The following is a 17250-nucleotide window of genomic DNA, read 5'->3' as shown; positions in this document are numbered from 1 at the left end:
GTGTGTGTGTGTGTGTGTGTGTGTGTGTGTGTGTGTGTGTGTGTGTGTGTGTGTGTGTGTGTGTGTGTGTGTGTGTGTGTGTGTGTGTGTGTGTGTGTGTGTGTGTGTGTGTGTGTGTGTGTGTGTGTGCAGGGTGGGTGCTATTTGTGTGTGTGCAGATGGGTGTGAGTGTATAGTACATGATGAACGAATATTTTGTGATGCCTTGTCACGGGTATTTTGTGTGTGTGTGTGTGTGTGTGTGTGTGTGTGTGTGTGTGTGCAGGGTGGGTGCTATTTGTGTCTGTCATCTGTGTGTGCCGATGGGTGTGAGTGTATAAGTACATGATGAACGAATATTTCGTGATACCTTGTCACGGGTGTTTTGCGCTGCATGGACCGCTTTTAAGTCAGTCCTTTCTGCACTTCTCAGAGCTCAAATGAATGTTTCTAAAACAAACCTTGTTCTTGAACAAACAGAAGGGCCTGCCAGTTAATTTGGCCTGAAGCTCAGTTCTTTATTTAAAAGATGAAAGTAATTTTGTTGATACTGTATAGAGATTGTATAGGCTGTCATATGGAATATGATACTAATGCAGATTAATGACATTTACCACAGTGTCTTTATTGTCTCACATGTCGTTACAGGTGAAAACCTTAAAAGAATTGAAAACATTTTAAGATTTTTCAGAAATAGCAAAAAATATCTACAAGCTCACTGTATGTCGCACTGTGAGCTTGTAGATCGGCCATTTTTGGTATCGATCTCACTTACGGTAAGTGGTTGAAAAGCGTTGTCCTGTTAAATTCTGGTTGCACGAACAAATGGATCAGAAGTTCTACTTTATAAGGCAAAGGGCACATTAGTGCTCCTCCAGGGACTTAATAATACATTTTATTGAATTCTATGTGAGTTGTATGTTTTTGTTTGTGTCTCTTTAGCACAACACTGCTGGAGTCAACTGTGACAAATGTGTTGAGGGCTTCTACAGACCTTATGGACTGCCTACTGAATCTCACACTGGATGCATACGTGAGTTTGCTCTCCTTACTGCCGGGACATGTATTGAGTCATAATTATATTGTGACACAAAAAATAACAAATAGATATCTATTATTTTCTCATGCAAGATTCATTCAACAATGAAAGAGAAACTAGATGAGCAAAATCGTCTCTAACACTGGGAACTAGAGTTCTCAACAGGCCTGAAAATGAAGGCCCGGCCTGAATAGGGCCAGGCCCGAACAATTACCACAATTTTAGGCCCGAAAACCTGAAGAAACCCAAAACGTGTCATTATGCTCTTTATGTCCTCAAAGTCACGCATCCAACAAGCTTTGAACTGAGCAGATTCTGTCCCAATTGGCCGATTTCCGATCGCCGATTTTCGATTGAGTTTTGGCCGGGTAGGGTAGGGTAGGGTTCGGGCAGAATTTGAAAACTCTAATGGTAACCCACCAAAAAAAGTGTCAAACACGCTTTTTATTGTGCGCAGAGGTTTGTTCTCGCCAAGCCAGGCCACAGCGGACGTCTGGTGAATGCGTTTCAATGAGAATGCATTCATTTCCGGCATTCATTAAAATGGGGGCGGAAAGAAATGATATCCCTGCGGCACACGCTTGCACTTGCACATTCTGTGGGTTCAAGCGTAATTCAGTTGTTTTCATTTTATGCCGTTATTAGATAAAGGAATATTGTCGATGTTGGTTGGATACCTTGTATGTCAAAAAACGTTACTTTTCAGGAGATAAAAATGACCTGTGTTCCAATGGATCCAATGTAGTTATTATTCAGTTTATGGTTAGATATTTATAAAAACCCACAGATAAACTTAACCACTTCCAACCTGGCATCACTATTTTGAGCATGTCATTAAAATGTTCAAAGATTTACAAAATCTTTCAAAAAAACTGCAAAAATAGCAGGCTTGTAGATCTGCTATTTCTTTTTTTTTTTTTTTTTACTTTTGTGCAACACACACTGTCATATGAAGAATGAAATAGGCCAGTTATTTACGAAAAAACATAGAGGTGAAATATGGATATACACGGTTTCTGCTAAGATATATACCGTAACATGGATATACCGTGTTTTACTCCATTGTGTTGCCAACTTGCCATAGCATTCAAACGTCACCATTAGTGACAGATTGCTTCCACTTGAATTCTCGAGACTACAATGTGCAGTGTGACGTACGCTGGATTAACAGCGCAGACAGACATAACTTGTTGTCTCACAGTGTCCATATTTGACCTACGGTATGCATGGCTAACACAGGTGGCCAAAAGCAATGCTGTGTTCAAAGAATCTCTGTCCCTAGGAGACGTGTTGTTTGAGGCAGAGACAAATGGCACCGCCGCCAACAACCAGCACCACTTGTATTGTTGCTAAATTGGGCTCCGCTCCTGTTTACATTGCTGATGTGGGCCGTGGTTGTCTCTTGGCGTATAAATAGCTGCCAGTTGTGTTTGGACTTTGGAAAGCAATGGAATTAAACACGATGCCCTGAGCTCTTTGAAAAGTGAACCAAAGGAGTCACTAACTCAATTAAGTGAGCTTAGCAGCGGAAGATGTTTGTCTTGTAGACGGTGGAGGTCTGTTAATGATCATTCATCTTCAACAACTCCCCTGTGTCTTGAGCTGTATGTGTGGGGGAAAATAATAAATACATACCTCTATAACATGGAAAGAATACTTGATATGATATGACATTTTGTGCAATGTATGTACATTCGTCTCCATGTGTTTACATATATGCATAATGTTCGCATTTGTGTATACGTATGTGTGGGTATTCATATATTTTCATTCCCTTTACCCCACCAGCCTGTAGATGTGATGGCAGGACCACCGCCGGCTGTGAGATGGGGTCGGGACGCTGTATCTGCAAGCCACAGTTCACTGGAGGCAACTGTGACCGCTGTGCAGATGGCTACTATGGCTACCCGCCTCAATGCATTAGTAAGTTCAGTTTGGTGGGAATCCATTTTGATCCGGTGGATGGATGGATGGATGGATGTTGTAAAGTAGATGTAAGTGTATGTGGTTGTCAAAATAAAGTGTGCATGTTTGGTGTCCAAATAAAATGGTGGTTGTGGCTCAGTGTTGCTGCACGTCCGATTCATGGACTAGAGAGGAAACTCCCATCAAGTCTGTTAATTGAGGAAGTCCTGTTTATGACCTCAAAGGAAGTGTGTCTGTACTGTATTTGGGGGCTCCATGTGTCAAGCTATTTGTGATCTGACCGTGGCTATAACTGACCCCGTTCCTTTGATGGCTGTCTTTGATTTCATGGACTGTTTTTGTTGAGGTACTTGAGTTTTGCTCTGAGAGGCTTCAAGGCTCTCTAGTCTAGGTTGACCCCAGAAGGGCAGATTTTGACTTTCAGAAGCACAAGGGCAGACGCATTCAATTAATGCTACAGGGCTGCATGCTGATGGAAAGGAAAGTGTATATGTGTGCTATATGGTACTGTAGGTTTGCCTTTATTACAAATGAATTGTTCTAGCAAGTGAACTTTGATCAGAATTAGAAAATATTTTATTTCTAGTTATGTTTGCTCAAAATGTTTCATCTCATTTTGTTAGTGTGTGACTATGCATCACCTATGTTGTGTATTTAAAACACGTATTTAACCACTTGAAACCGTAATTAAACAGAGGCTGGCTAGCGAAGCTACTTGAACCCTGTTGAAAAGTCAGGGTTTGAATTGTTTTGCTTTGGCACTTGAATGAAAGAGATACCTAAATCTAATCCGTTTCCCCAGAGCATGATATCGGAGCTAAATGGCCACCGTGTGAATATGGTCAGTTGTGCTCATGACCAAATATTGGCCAGTTTGTATAATTTGGTAGACACAAATTATTCACTAAAGCTTTTGTTCTACTGGAATACGATCACCATGTGAAACCATAACAAATCTGTAGTCTGCCCCAAGATGTTTACATGTCACAAAAACTTTGGAAATTGTGCTTGACAGTGTATTACCAGAATACTCAGATTTATTACTGGATGTAATTATAACAGAATTGGATGGTTCATCTCTCGGCCCGTAGGCCTGACAGAGTAGTCTCAACTTGTAGGCAGAATGAATGCTGCCTGGGTTTTAGGATGCACTCCTCTGCTTTATTTTTGGGGAGACAATTTTTCTGCAATTTGTTCTGTGGGTTATTTAATTTCACCTAGTTCTTAGTACAATAGTTGGTTTCCATTTTGTTTTAATTGTATGCCACTTGTGGTATAGCTGTTGATTTCCCCTTTCCCCCTTTTGTAATCAGGAGGATATCCCCAGACCACAACCAAATCTCCTTCAGGTAATATTGAGGGTAAGTGTTCTAAACAATCATTTTAAAAGTGCTATTTAACTCTTATAATTTGAATCTTATCCTGCCTTGTCTTGCTCCCGTCTCTCCACAGCCTGCTTGCCGGGTTATTTCGGACCACCCAGCTGTCAGCGTGAGTGTGATTAGTGTTACTTGATGGGTGATTACAAGGCTACACTATGCTGGCAATGGCTTTTATTGCTTCTTAACCATTAGCAACTTCTACATCTACACTCTTTGCAATAAGCTCTCAGAGAACCTTTGTAAAGACCGTCGTCTCTGAATTTTGGAGCCACTCAACTAGATACAAGATAATACAGGTCATTAAACAGAACATTTGGAGACCATGTTGGGCTCTAATGAGTCTACCTGACTTTATTACAAGGTTACGGCTAAGAGCCAGTATCCAAATCCAGCCAAAAAAGGGTTTTTAGGAGTTCTTGACTTGAAAGTCAGATGAATTATGGTTAGGATTAATGAGCAGGTTAGAACAGCGGCTCACAAACATTTTCATGTCAAGGACCCACAAACCGATACATCAATGGTTTACGATTGTTTTTGTGCCCAAGGTACAGTACTGTACACCAAAAGTCTCAAGGCACAACTCTAGTCATAGCAAAAATAGCAGATCTACAAGCTCACAATGCATTGTGATGCGATTCGTGGTGAGCTTGCAGATATGCTGTATTCGCACATTTTTCAACATTTGTGGGAGAAAAATAAGATATTTCTTTATTGAAATTTAAGCACACCGTTTGAGAATAACTGTAATTTAGGCAGTGAACCACATAAGGGTATGTTCACACTGTCCATCCTTTATGAAGAAAAGGTGCTGCCTAGTGATTTTTCTGCTGGAAAAAGAAAATCAACAATAACTGACTTTAATATAACTCGTTGAAAATTCATGTTTTAATCCCTTAAATTTGGCCATGCCTGCATTTAAGAAAATACAACTCCACAATAAATATAATTAATGTAATGTAATTATACTGTATTAGGTACTGTAATAATAGGTATAATATACTGTACTGTTTTTGTTGAACTGAAAATAGTGAAATGGGAAGCATTTCCAGACATGCCTCGAGGGAAGCCTCCTGTGCAATCAGCTGCTAAAAGGTGGTCCACATCGTATGATAATTTCTCAAAAAGTCAAACTGCAGGTCGATGGGGTCTCTGTCCCCTCAGGATGAAAGCAGTCAGTTGGGAATGTTTAGGCGAAAACAAGCTGCCTATTAATAGCTGTAGTCATCTCCCAAAATCTCCTTTTTTGGTTTTCTTTTGAGCTGGAATCAATTTGGGAAAAGCATGATTAGCTGGATGACATTTGATTTGGAAATGGCTGTTTTTGTTTCATTGTTTTTAGACAAACAAAGTGACCCTGACTGACTGAGAAAGAATTTCATCAATAGCTTTTCGAAAGAGGTTTTTAATGTTTTGTTGCCGCCTTAGGAGCCAAGTTAACTATAGCACTATTCTGTGGTGCTTGTCACCGTGCCAGGCCTATTCATATGTGAATGCCAGGCTTGGCAAGACACTGGCACCATTGCGCAAGCATAGTCCCACAATGTGGGAGTAGTTTATCTGACTGAAGTGTCATTGACCCTTGTTCAACTGGGCCAAAGACTCAGAATCATGGGAAGGGCTTGGGAATGACCCTAACGTTCCTAATTTTACAATTTCTGTTGCAGCTTAACCCATTAAGACCGGGAATGCATCTGTGTCATTTTAAGATTTCTTAGGCTATTCAAAAATAGCAGATATACAAGCTCATAGATCAGCTATTTTTTAATAGCAAATATTTTAATATATATTTTAAAGCGAATATTTGTAACTCAAATCTTTGCTTTTGGGGGTCACTGAAACAAAATGTTTTGAGATGTGTGTCCGCGGCCAAATACATATCATTTTGGGGGTCCTTGACATAAAAACGTTTGAGAACCACTGATGTAGCAACATAGGTCTTTTTAAAAAAAACTGTTAGGATTTAGAAGACATTTTGTGTAGAATCTGCCTCAGGTCTTAATGGGTTAAATATTGCTTGTGTGGTCTAATAGTTTCTGATATCTTTATGTACAGGGTGCGTGTGTGACGACAGAGGCTCAGTCTATGAAGTGTGTGACGCCTTGGGACGCTGTCTGTGCCGCCGGGGAGTGGAGGGGGAGCGGTGTGACCGCTGTCGACCCGGGTTCCACACGTTCCCAAGCTGCCAGGGTGAGAGACCATCTCCACACTGCTGAGTCACAACCTCGTTAATATCAGCAAACATCAAGTCTGTTGTGAATGAAAGGTGTGCTTCTTGAAGCACTACCCCAGCAGTGGTGGAAAGAAGCACGCACATATTTTACTTAAGTATACCTAGCAATACTACAATATAAAAATACTCTGTTTCAAGTGAAAGGCCTGTGTTCAAAATGTTACTTGAATAAAAGCGCAAAAGTATTGGCATCAAAACATACTTTAAGTACCAAAAGTAAAGTACTAATGTTTGAATATAGCAGATCTACAAGCTCACAACGCGTTGTGAAGCTTGTAGATAGGCTATTTTCAAATAGCCTATGTATAAAATAGGGCCAATAGTGGTTAATGTATATTTTATAATATAGTAATTTATATCTGCAAAGTAACTAGTAACTAAAGTTTTCAAATAATTGTAGTGGCGTTAATATTTGCCTCTGAGATGTAGTGGCGTAGAAGTAAAAGTATTCAAAATTGTACTTAAGCACAGTACTTAAGTACTTAGTTACTTTCCACCACGGCTACCCAGGGCCCGCAAACTTTGGTCATAGCCACTTGGGAATGGGATCTGACTCATACATCTTGAATACATGACCCCAGAGATAATGTTTACCGATTTGAGTAGTAGAAAAAAATGTGATTTGAAGAAAACGGCAGAAAATTTAATCTGGCGCAAACGGGGCCTACAGTATAAGTTGCGTCATGATCCATCTCTGCGAAACATAAAATGTTGCGCTCACTACCCTCTCTCCCTGTCACGTCTAGAGTGTCGCTGTGACGGCGCTGGTGCAGCTGGCACTGTCTGCGATCCGAGCGGCCAGTGCAGCTGCCTCGCCAACTACCAGGGACAGCAGTGTGACCAATGTGCTCCCGGCTACTACGGCTACCCAGACTGTGCTGGTGAGTTAACGCTGTGCCAAAACCCCATGTAACTACAACAGAGAGCCCCACAGATCGGGCCGGCGTGACCTTTGATGTGCCATTGCTGCTGGAAAAAGTAATGCTGCTGGTTTCATTAAGGCTTACTGTGGCCTCTTCTCATGACTGTGGTGAATACCGTGATTCTCCCCACAGTATCCGTTAACCCATTAAGACCGGGAATGCATCTGTGTGTCATTTTTTTTTTCTTTGGCTATTCAAAAATTGCAGATATACAAGCTCATTGCGCTTTTTTTTAATCCCGAAAATGTGTGCAAATCTTTGAATATATATTTTTTAAAGTGAACATTTGTCAAATATTTTGTTCCAGGGACCCCCTGAAGCAAACATTTGAGTTACAAATGTTTGCTTTAAAAAAATATATATATTCAAAGACATTTTCATGATTTTTCAAAAATAGCAGATTTACAAGCTTGTGTATGAGCTTGTATATCTGCTATTTTGAATAGCCCAAGAAATCTAAAATGACACAGATTCTTTCCCGGTCTAAATGGGTTAAAGCCCTGTGCTGTCATCCACAACTGATTTATCTCATGTTTTCGACACAACAAGACATTTCACACAGAGATAAACTTGAGGGATATAAATATATGGGCTTGCCCTCATCTTTAGAAAGGATTCTCTTTTCCAAGATTAGACCACTGAGAATAAAGTCGCGTTTTTAGTGTTCTTGTGTTAAATCAGACACAGATGATATACGCTGCACATGAAGCTCGTCTCCAAGAAGCCACGGGATTTGTTTGGAATTTCTTCAAGCCTTTATTCATATTGCAGGCTTTCTGACCAGATACCATACATTGTACACACATCTCAAGCAGTGTTGAGATCTTTGGCGGGACGTGATGGCATCGAAATGATTTTCACTTAGCTGCATGCTGAAAATAGCCGATCTACAAGCTCACAACGCGTCGCGCTGCGACGCGTTGTGAGCTTGTAGATCAACTATTTTCGGTCTGTGACACCCGCGCTCGCCCATGATGACTTGTCTTAGTTCTACTGGATCTCTTCTCCACTAGTGCCTCCCAAACATTTCAGCCTAGTTTTTATTTCGTTTTCGTGAAAATAGGTAGTCGACCAACATTTTTCGGCATAGTTTTAGTCGACGAAATCAACATGTGGCATTTGCTTGTTTCCTGGTGTCAGCATGCCAGTGCTCACGGGAGGGCTCCTACGGCACGACATGCAACCCTCTGTCAGGCCAGTGTCTGCAGTGTCTCCCTGGGGTGGTGGGGCAGATGTGTGACCGCTGTGCCTCAGGACTACAGTTCCCACAATGTTCAGGTAATCCCTGATTGGCCACTGTTCCCCCCCCCCCCCTTTTCACAAATATGATCACTTTGTAACACTTTCTTTTTAACCCATTAAGACCTGAGCAGTTTGAGTTGCTGTATCAGCTGTGGCAAACTTTTTCATGTCCCTCATCTCAAAATATTTTGTACTATAAAGGTGAATGCTTTACAAATGATCACAAGGGTTAATGGCCTACTGTCCTACTGGCCTACTGTATGATTTGAGCTTGTCCTTTGACTGTGTGTGTGTGTATTGTGTGTGTGTGTTTCCAGCCTCCATTAGACAGTGTAACCCAGCAGGGTCAGAAGTCATCAATTCACAAACGGTAGGTAGGCCTCTCTCAACAGACTATCACTTACAGGTATATGCTAAAAACGTAGCTTTCGTAACATGATGTCTATAATTTCTTGTCAGTATAAGACCAACCCCCCCCCGCTCCCCCCGCCCCCAACTGGGTGTGGACTCACGTGTTTTCACATTCCTGTATCTGATAACAGAGCCAACTTGCCAAACCTTCATCCGGCAGAGTTAATAAGGAAGTTTTTTCTTTTTTTTTGTGGGTCAGTGGAAGTGAAATCAACTGTAATCAAAAAAAAGGAAAAGAGACTTCCTTCCATTTTGAAGAAGAAACTGAAAACAAAATCAACAATATGCATCAGTGTCACAGACATTTACTATGGGACTCCTATTGTACTGTGTACATATATAAACAATCAGAGAAAATGTAACTTTATTCTGTATTTACCAACCCTTGTAGCCTGACCAGGGCTCCTGTCGCTGCCTACCAAATGTAGAGGGACCTCAGTGTGACAGATGTAAACCTCTCTACTGGAACCTAGCTACAGATCACCCCAGCGGCTGTATAGGTAAGTCCCAAATAGGACAAAGATAATGTTACATGATAACCTGGATCCATTGTGAAGCCTATCCACACAGATTCCTCATAGCATGCTGTACCTCGCTTTGAGAGTGCTGTAAAAAAAAACACAGAGCTGCTGCACGTTCTGCAAAAACAGCTGCACACCTTCTGCAAAAACACCTATGGGGACGATATGAAAATGTGTCACAATTATTGTGGACAAAATAAGAAATATGCTTAAAATATGCAAAGTGTGCTTATAATTCTTAAAATGCCACAAAAATCACTGGAATCACTCAACCTGAAATTTCTGCAAATATTTGTATTGTCTCATAGACCATCATTTGCGAACAATCTTTTTACTGAAAACAAACAGATTCAGACTCTTGTCAATACCCAACAGATAATCACAATAAGATATTATTATGTTTTATTCTATTATTCAAGAGAGCGAGCCTTCAGCTATTATAACGTTGTATCATAGCATGGAAAGCCTGGATTCTATTCTGAATGTAAACACTGCCAGCCAGTGTAGAGCCCACCTACTGCAAAACTGTAAACGGTCATTTCCACACACATGGACGCACACAGACCCTTTACATATCACTGTTTCTCTCAGCGAATTGATCCCAGAGTATGATGGAGGTTATTGACTATTTTATGATGACTTGAATAGTTTTTTATCATGATAAAAACGTAATATCGTATATCGTCTCGTCTCTACGCGTGCACACCTTCTGCAAAAACAACTAATTGCACACCTTCTGCTGAAACACGAACAGTAGCTGCACACCTGAGGCAAAAACGGCAACAGTAGCTACACAGCTTCTGCAAAAATGGTCCAAAGGATTTTTTTCCCGTAGCAATATCAGCCCCTATGTTTTATCGTCAGAAATATTAAATCATCAGTAGCAACCTGAAGAGGTGCTGATATGGGCCTTGGCCTCTCTTACACACTCTGTCAATGGGGAGCCATCCATCCACTTTCCTGTCCTTCACAGGGACGGTTGGGGGGGGAAAAACACATTAATACAGGCTTCTTGGCAGCTTTCCTTTTGAACGAGTGGGATTTCATCAATGTCACAGTGCAAGAATGTGCATGGTGGCATTTCAGAAACCTGGAATACTCCCAAGCTCCGCCCCTCTACCCACCGTGGTCCAAAAAAAAGAAAAAGGGAGTGGTTATTCAGCGCCAATTAGTAAAGTAAACTCTATTAAAGCGTCTAGCGCTCTGGCAGCGCCTAACAGCTTAATATCCACTAGCCAAAAAACTATACTACTGTACACCATTTCAACATAAGCATACTGGATATAGAAACAGTCAGTTGAGGAGTAGCTTGCCTCCATTAAGCAGCCAGTGCTGAGGGAACAGCCTGAGGCTTTGTCCAGATAGTGCAGATACCTGGTCTAATGTTACAGCTCTGCTTTGCAGTAAGAATGTTATCACTGTCAGCCTGTGCGGAGATACAGGAGAGGACAGGGGAGAAAAAAAACAAGTTTAATATCCCAGGAATGCCTCAGGTTAACTGTGGCAGAACATTGAGGAGAACCTCGTTCAGTGAGTTGAAAGCCCCAGCGGTAACGTTGCCGTGGCCTTTGATGTGCAACTCCCTGAGTATGAGGGGAGGGGGCTTGTGCTGTCATGTTTCACCCATAAAAGTGAGAGAATCCTCTGTAATCAGACTCTATTCACGGTAGAGCCCCACTAACACCATCTCCCACCCATTACCAACCCCACCTCGTCTCTCTCTCTCTCTCTCTCTCTCTCTCTCTCTCTCTCTCTCTCTTTGACAGAGTGTCAGTGTGATGTAAAGGGGACCTTGAGTGGCGTCGGGGAGTGTCAGCAGGTGAGGTTACCTGAGCTTCCTTTATACTCTCTGCCTGTGATGAGCAATAATACTATTACACTGTCCTGTACGTGCAGGGTAACATTTTCTGTTATTACTCTCTCTAATGTTGACAGGTATGTATGTTAAATGCTATTTGATGTACAGTAACTAAGTACATTTACTCAAGTACTGCACTTAAGTACAACTTTACTGGAGTGTTTCCAATTGTCTATACTTTCACTTCTACTCCACTACATCTCAGAGGCAAATATTGTACTTTTACTCCACTACAATTATTTGAAAACTTTAGTTACTAGTTACTTTGCAGATATAAATGATTACATTATAAAACATACATTAACCACTTTAGCCCTATTTTATACCTAGGCTATTTGAAAATAGCCGATCTACAAGCTCACAACGCGTCGCGTTGCGACGCGTTGTGAGCTTGTAGATCTGCTATTTTCAAACATTTTAGTACTTTTACTTTTGGTACTTTTCGTCTACTGTGCTTTGCATGGGCCGTATGCCTAATCTGATATTTTCACTATTAATCGTCTCCTCTAGAAAAATGGGCAGTGTTACTGTAAACCAAACGCATGTGGACATTCCTGTGACACATGTAAGCATGGATACTTCCTGGTGCAGAAACGTAACTATTTTGGCTGTGAAGGTGAGTAATGTCTTCAAACCTAAATCATACGGGCTACTCTATTCTTATGCTCTATTTCTACTCCATTGATATACCAGTATATTCAGAGAGCAGGTTAACACTTTGATCTAAACTGGATTGTTACAAAATGTGTTTCTATCTTCTATTAAAACCACTTCCACGAAACATGTAATACATAAATAATTAACATACAAGTTGAACAAAATGCCAAGATTTTACTTCATAACCAACATAAGTTATTGTACTTTAATCTAAGAGAATGTCTTATTTTTGTCTTCTCCTGATAGGCTGTCAGTGTGATGTGGGCGGGGCTATTGGCAGGGCCTGTGATGATATGTCGGGACAGTGTCGGTGTCGGAATCACGTGGTGGGCCGTACCTGCACAGAGTAAGCACTGACTGAATCATAACTTAACACATCGGGTGCCGAACACGGTCTGAACCGTGTGTTTACATAGTAGCACTCCGGTGCCGAACACGGTCTGAACCGTGAGTTTAGTCTTTTTGTTTTTTTCGTTTTTCTCCGCGCGGGCGGGGCTAGAGCAGCTCTGGGAGCACCCATTTTAATCCTGCGAAGGAAGCGCCAGATCGCTCACCGGAAACAACATTTTTTTTCCCATCCGCTTCCTTTCTATTTCCTACTTTGAAACGCCTATATCTCCGAATCTGTTTCCTGTGGGGAAAACCGGTCATGCGCGATGCGCGATCCCCCCCGTTGTAACCCGCGAGGGAAATGTTATGGTTCCAGGCTGTAGCCAGGCTCATGGCACAACATGAATCGATGCTTTTTTTTGCGTGGATTTGCTTGTAACGCACGCGGAAGCTTTAAACAGCAAAGCGCAGTCAATGGGGAGAATGCTGGCACCCACGGTAAGTTGTTATGAAAAAATGCTGGCACCCGATGTGTTAATAGATAAACACATGTCATGTTTGCTAATGAAATGTACGTACATTAGAGCTGCAGCTATCCGATTAATCAAATAATTCAGAAGCATGTTTTTTTTTTAAAGTTCAATAAATGTATTAACCATTTAAGCAATATTTTATACTTCGTCGCACAATGGTGCCATGCAAAAATAGTGAAAATAGGGATTGATTATTAATCGCTAATTTTACTTGAATTAACGATTGCCAATTTTTTTTAGAATCTAGTAAATCGATTAGTTTGATTAACTGTTGCAGTCCTAATGTAATATTATCTATTCTAGTCTATATCTTATCTACCAATTGGCTTAACAAGACATACTCTTACTCTGTACTATGTTCACTATGTATAATTTGGGTTTAAATTTAATTCTGCCCCGCTAGGCCCGCAACTGGCTACTATTTCCCTAGCCTCCACCAGCTAAAGTATGAAGTAGAGAATGGCATCACTCCCAACTCTAGGCCTGTGCGCTTTGGGTTTGACCCCCGCAACTTCCCAGCATTCAGCTGGAGAGGTTATGCCATTATGTCTACGGCACAGGTCAGTACATGTTTACTTCAATTGTTGGGACATTTTCACCGCACTATGTGAAATAATTTGGCACTCATTTATTGCGGGGGGGGGGGGGGGGGGAGCTCGACCTTGTCTGTTATCTCAAGGTTTTACAGGATGCATCTTTCCATTTACTTTACTGCTGTTGCACTTGCACTTCTCTTTTACCTCTCCCACTTGAAACATTTACAATGAGGCTATTGTTGGAAATGTGGTGGCTAGCTCTCCTAGCACTAATCCTATCTCTTCTCAGCCAGAGGTGATCCTAATGCTTGCCGTAGGCTTTCCTGGCCCTTTCCATGTAATAATGCGCTACGCCACTCTCCAACAAAAAGGGGCAGCGCGCGTGAGAGCGAGGATCTTGGTCATGGAAGAGGCTGGCTTTCACTCTTGCTGTGACTGTAAGTGAAGGGCCATCTTTCCTATAGCTTTCTTTTCCTGTCTTGACCGCGCCGGCTCTCCATTAATTAACCCCTTGTATCAGTTTACCTGCTTAACCCACTAGTCTGTCATTAACATTTCCCTTAACGCCTCCCACCCAGACTGTTGTCCCTCCAGTCAGCTATGTGTCCCCCCCCTCCCCTTGTCTCTGCAGACTGAAGTCAGAGTAACAGTGCATGTTGATGTGGACGAGGCAAGGCAGCCTTTGTCCCCCCTGTTCCGTGTGGTTCTGCGGTTCGCTAACCCCAGCGGTACAAATGTGAGCGGTAGTGTCAAGGCCACCAATAACCGTGGCGCCCCAGGTAAGGCTGTGTCTGACACCAAGTTAGCTTTTAAATGTGTCACCGTGCATACCATTGTCATTAAGGTCCAATTCAACACCCTGTTCACACCCTGTTTGCTCATAACACACACATAATAGAACTAAGCACACACTGTATTGTAGCTTTTGTCAAGGGAGTCAAGGCCATCCATACCGGTGCCTGGGGGGCAACAGGGTTCCAGGACTGTGGCTCAAAAGCCACAAAAGATTTGTGTAAAGGGGTCTTTAACCATGTTATGCATTAAAAGGGGCCTTTATAGATAGGAAAATCTGAAATAAATAATGTGCTGTACACCAAAAGATTATTGACAAATGACTCCCAAGTCTTTGAATGAACTAATTTATATAATTTTGGCTCAGAAAACCTCTCAGACTGGAACATTCACATTTTTGTCAAGAGGAGGGCATTAACTATAATGCCAACATAGTTGATTCCCCCCCCGGCACTGGTGTAGCATAACAATAAAAGCAACAACTCCCCTTCATGTTGTTTATAAATTGGTGCATGATGCATCTAATATCTTACACAGTCGATGACAGTCGATGCTCTTCCTATTGTAATGTGCTCTCAGCTGTGAAGGTGTCATTTTACAAGCCTGTGGTTTTATTTCTTCTGCAGGGTCAGGTCAGAGTCAGGAGGTGGTGTTCCCTGTCAGCACCTCCCCGACTTTCCTTACGGTTCCAGGAGATGGTTTCGCTCAGCCCTTCTCTTTGACCCCTGGAAAATGGGTGATCCACATACAGGCCCAGGGAATTCTGCTTGTGAGTACAAGAGGGGAAAAAGGGCTTTGTTCGTGCGTCTTCCTCATGTCGAAAGCCTGAGTCATACTGAGTTGTGCAGGGGTGTTGCGCACCGTAAATAGCCAATCTACAAGCTCGAGCTTGCACATCTGCTATTTATTTTTGGTGCACGACAGCCACGCGCAACTATAAATCAGGCGTAATTTATGCTCTGGTGAAAGGATTAAAGTGTCAGTTACCAACGTTGTTTTAGAAAGAGATCAGGTCATTCTTAATTAATAGCGATAATAGAAAGAGCTTCTGTGAGAGAAATCAGCACCATACATACATTCTTTTTTTTTTACTCATACTATTTTCATCTTTTGTGTTTTCCAAACAAAGTAATTTGTGCGGTCAAAGAGATAGGCGGATTCACATCGTGAACAAATGCCTGTGGTGTTCTAGATGCAAATATTGAGCAAGAGTTTTACTAATGGCCGACAAATGACCACGGAGGTACTGTATCTAATGCCAAAAAGAAGCAGTTGGATAGAGCTCACTGTAAAACTAAAGTAAACCTGGTAGCAGAATTCAGAAGCCTTGGGAAGGGAACGTTTCAGGTTGTAGACGCAGAGCTCGCATTATTAACTGTACACAATGACTTGTGGTTGAAATGTTTTCAAAACATTGCTATTGTTAAAAGTTACTTGTCTGGCACTTTAAGCAGTGTTTTGCTTACACAATGCAATATGTTTGGGTTGCGTGCTTGGTGTAATGTAAATTAAACTTGCCCTGTATCACTCTTATTTCTCAGGATTACTTAGTGCTGCTTCCCCGCGACTACTATGAGGCACCTCTACTGCAGGAGAAGATCACCCAGCCATGCACGTACACCCCCGCTGCAGATAGAGACACAAAGTAATTACAGGAGTTATCATATAAACCAATGGTCCTCAACTAGTTTCTCGCTTGGGAGCCACATCTCAATGAATTAATTAACTGATATACCACATCACAAAAACTGACAAAGCTGTTCTTCCCGAGACTGTGAATATGTCTCACCACTCGATATCGGGCACTGACACTCTGTTTGAGACACACTGATCTATACTATACATTAGATTAATACATCCACCCTTCATGAACATTCAATTTAAACTTTATGCCCAGATCAAAGAGAGCTAGAATGATGCAGCTAAAATGATGAGTGCTGATCTCTGGAAATTGCTGTGCGATTCTCTGGTGTTATCATTCATAGCTGACCACCGTTTGTGTCTGCGTGGCTCTTTCTCTCAGTTGTCTGTTGTACAAGCACGTGTCAATGGACGGGTTCAGCTCAGCACTGGGCACCCAGGGAAAGCTCTCCAACCGCGGTGGGCGCCGGAAGAGGCAGGTTCGTGTGCGACGGCCCACCCCAGATCACCCCGAGATGGCCTCTGTCAGTGGCACACAGGTAGGCACGCCTATGTGCACCTAAAACATGTATGCAAACAGGTTGCACGAATGAAAGTACAACATCTTCTACAGTATGTTCATTATCTCAGCACAGTTTCCCTCTGTTATTGCAGCGGTTCTCAAAGTGGTTCTCACTCCCAGCAACATTTTTTTACATAGTGTCAAAATCCACTTAAAACCCATTTTATACTTCAGCAATTCAGATATAGCAGATCTGTGAGCTTGTAGATCTCCCTGGGTGCCCAGTGGAGATTTTTTTTATTATTACAAATTTTGAGTCCGGGGGGGGCGAGGGGGGCGGGGGTCCGTGGCCAAATACATATCAATTGGGGGTCCTTCACATGTTTGAGAACCACTGTGCTCTTGTACCAGTTAGGATGACATTGTATGAGAATGTATTTGTGTCTGTACTGTAGGCCCAGCTCCAGCTTGGTCTGCGTGTGTCTCGGCCCGGCCCGTACGCTCTGGTCCTGGAGTATGCCAGCGAGGTGGACACGGTCCAGAACGTCAACCTGCTCGTCGACGGCCAGTCAGATGGCGAGATCCAGGCCAGAGCCAACGTTTACAGCTGTGCTTACAGGTGCGTTTGTTGAATATCATCGCATGCGGCCATCAGGCACGAGTTCCTGTTCTGAACCAATGCTATGGGCATCTGCTCATATCGGCTGTATAAATAAGAAATGTTTGCTCCTGTCCAGTGTTAATGATG

The 17250-nt window shown here is 42.2% G+C and overlaps 1 protein-coding gene across 3 annotated transcripts in view; it reads left to right on the top strand.

Annotated features, from left to right (window-relative positions):
• The window catches only part of LOC311046384 (laminin subunit alpha-3-like), an 81599-nt gene that overhangs the window by 25680 nt on the left and 38669 nt on the right, over positions 1 to 17250 (top strand). For 2 of the 3 annotated variants that reach the window (XM_084058649.1, XM_084058651.1), the window contains exons 9-26: positions 922 to 1012; positions 2807 to 2941; positions 4258 to 4305; positions 4397 to 4435; positions 6379 to 6513; positions 7303 to 7437; positions 8620 to 8757; positions 9039 to 9091; positions 9524 to 9632; positions 11420 to 11472; positions 12022 to 12127; positions 12415 to 12514; positions 13435 to 13591; positions 14199 to 14346; positions 14986 to 15128; positions 15901 to 16004; positions 16383 to 16539; positions 16958 to 17121. In XM_084058649.1, the coding sequence (XP_083914775.1) occupies positions 922 to 1012; positions 2807 to 2941; positions 4258 to 4305; positions 4397 to 4435; positions 6379 to 6513; positions 7303 to 7437; positions 8620 to 8757; positions 9039 to 9091; positions 9524 to 9632; positions 11420 to 11472; positions 12022 to 12127; positions 12415 to 12514; positions 13435 to 13591; positions 14199 to 14346; positions 14986 to 15128; positions 15901 to 16004; positions 16383 to 16539; positions 16958 to 17121 (2015 nt within the window). The remainder of the gene's footprint in view (positions 1 to 921; positions 1013 to 2806; positions 2942 to 4257; positions 4306 to 4396; positions 4436 to 6378; positions 6514 to 7302; positions 7438 to 8619; positions 8758 to 9038; positions 9092 to 9523; positions 9633 to 11419; positions 11473 to 12021; positions 12128 to 12414; positions 12515 to 13434; positions 13592 to 14198; positions 14347 to 14985; positions 15129 to 15900; positions 16005 to 16382; positions 16540 to 16957; positions 17122 to 17250) is intronic. The other variant, XM_084058650.1, reaches the window with a different exon arrangement.

The sequence above is a fragment of the Gymnoscopelus microlampas genome (genome assembly GCF_963454915.1).
Source record: "Gymnoscopelus microlampas genome assembly, chromosome: 5".
In the NCBI taxonomy this organism is placed as follows: domain Eukaryota; kingdom Metazoa; phylum Chordata; class Actinopteri; order Myctophiformes; family Myctophidae; genus Gymnoscopelus; species Gymnoscopelus microlampas.
The sequence above is the reverse complement of the archived record's forward strand: the minus strand, read 5'-3'. Positions and strand labels throughout refer to the sequence as shown.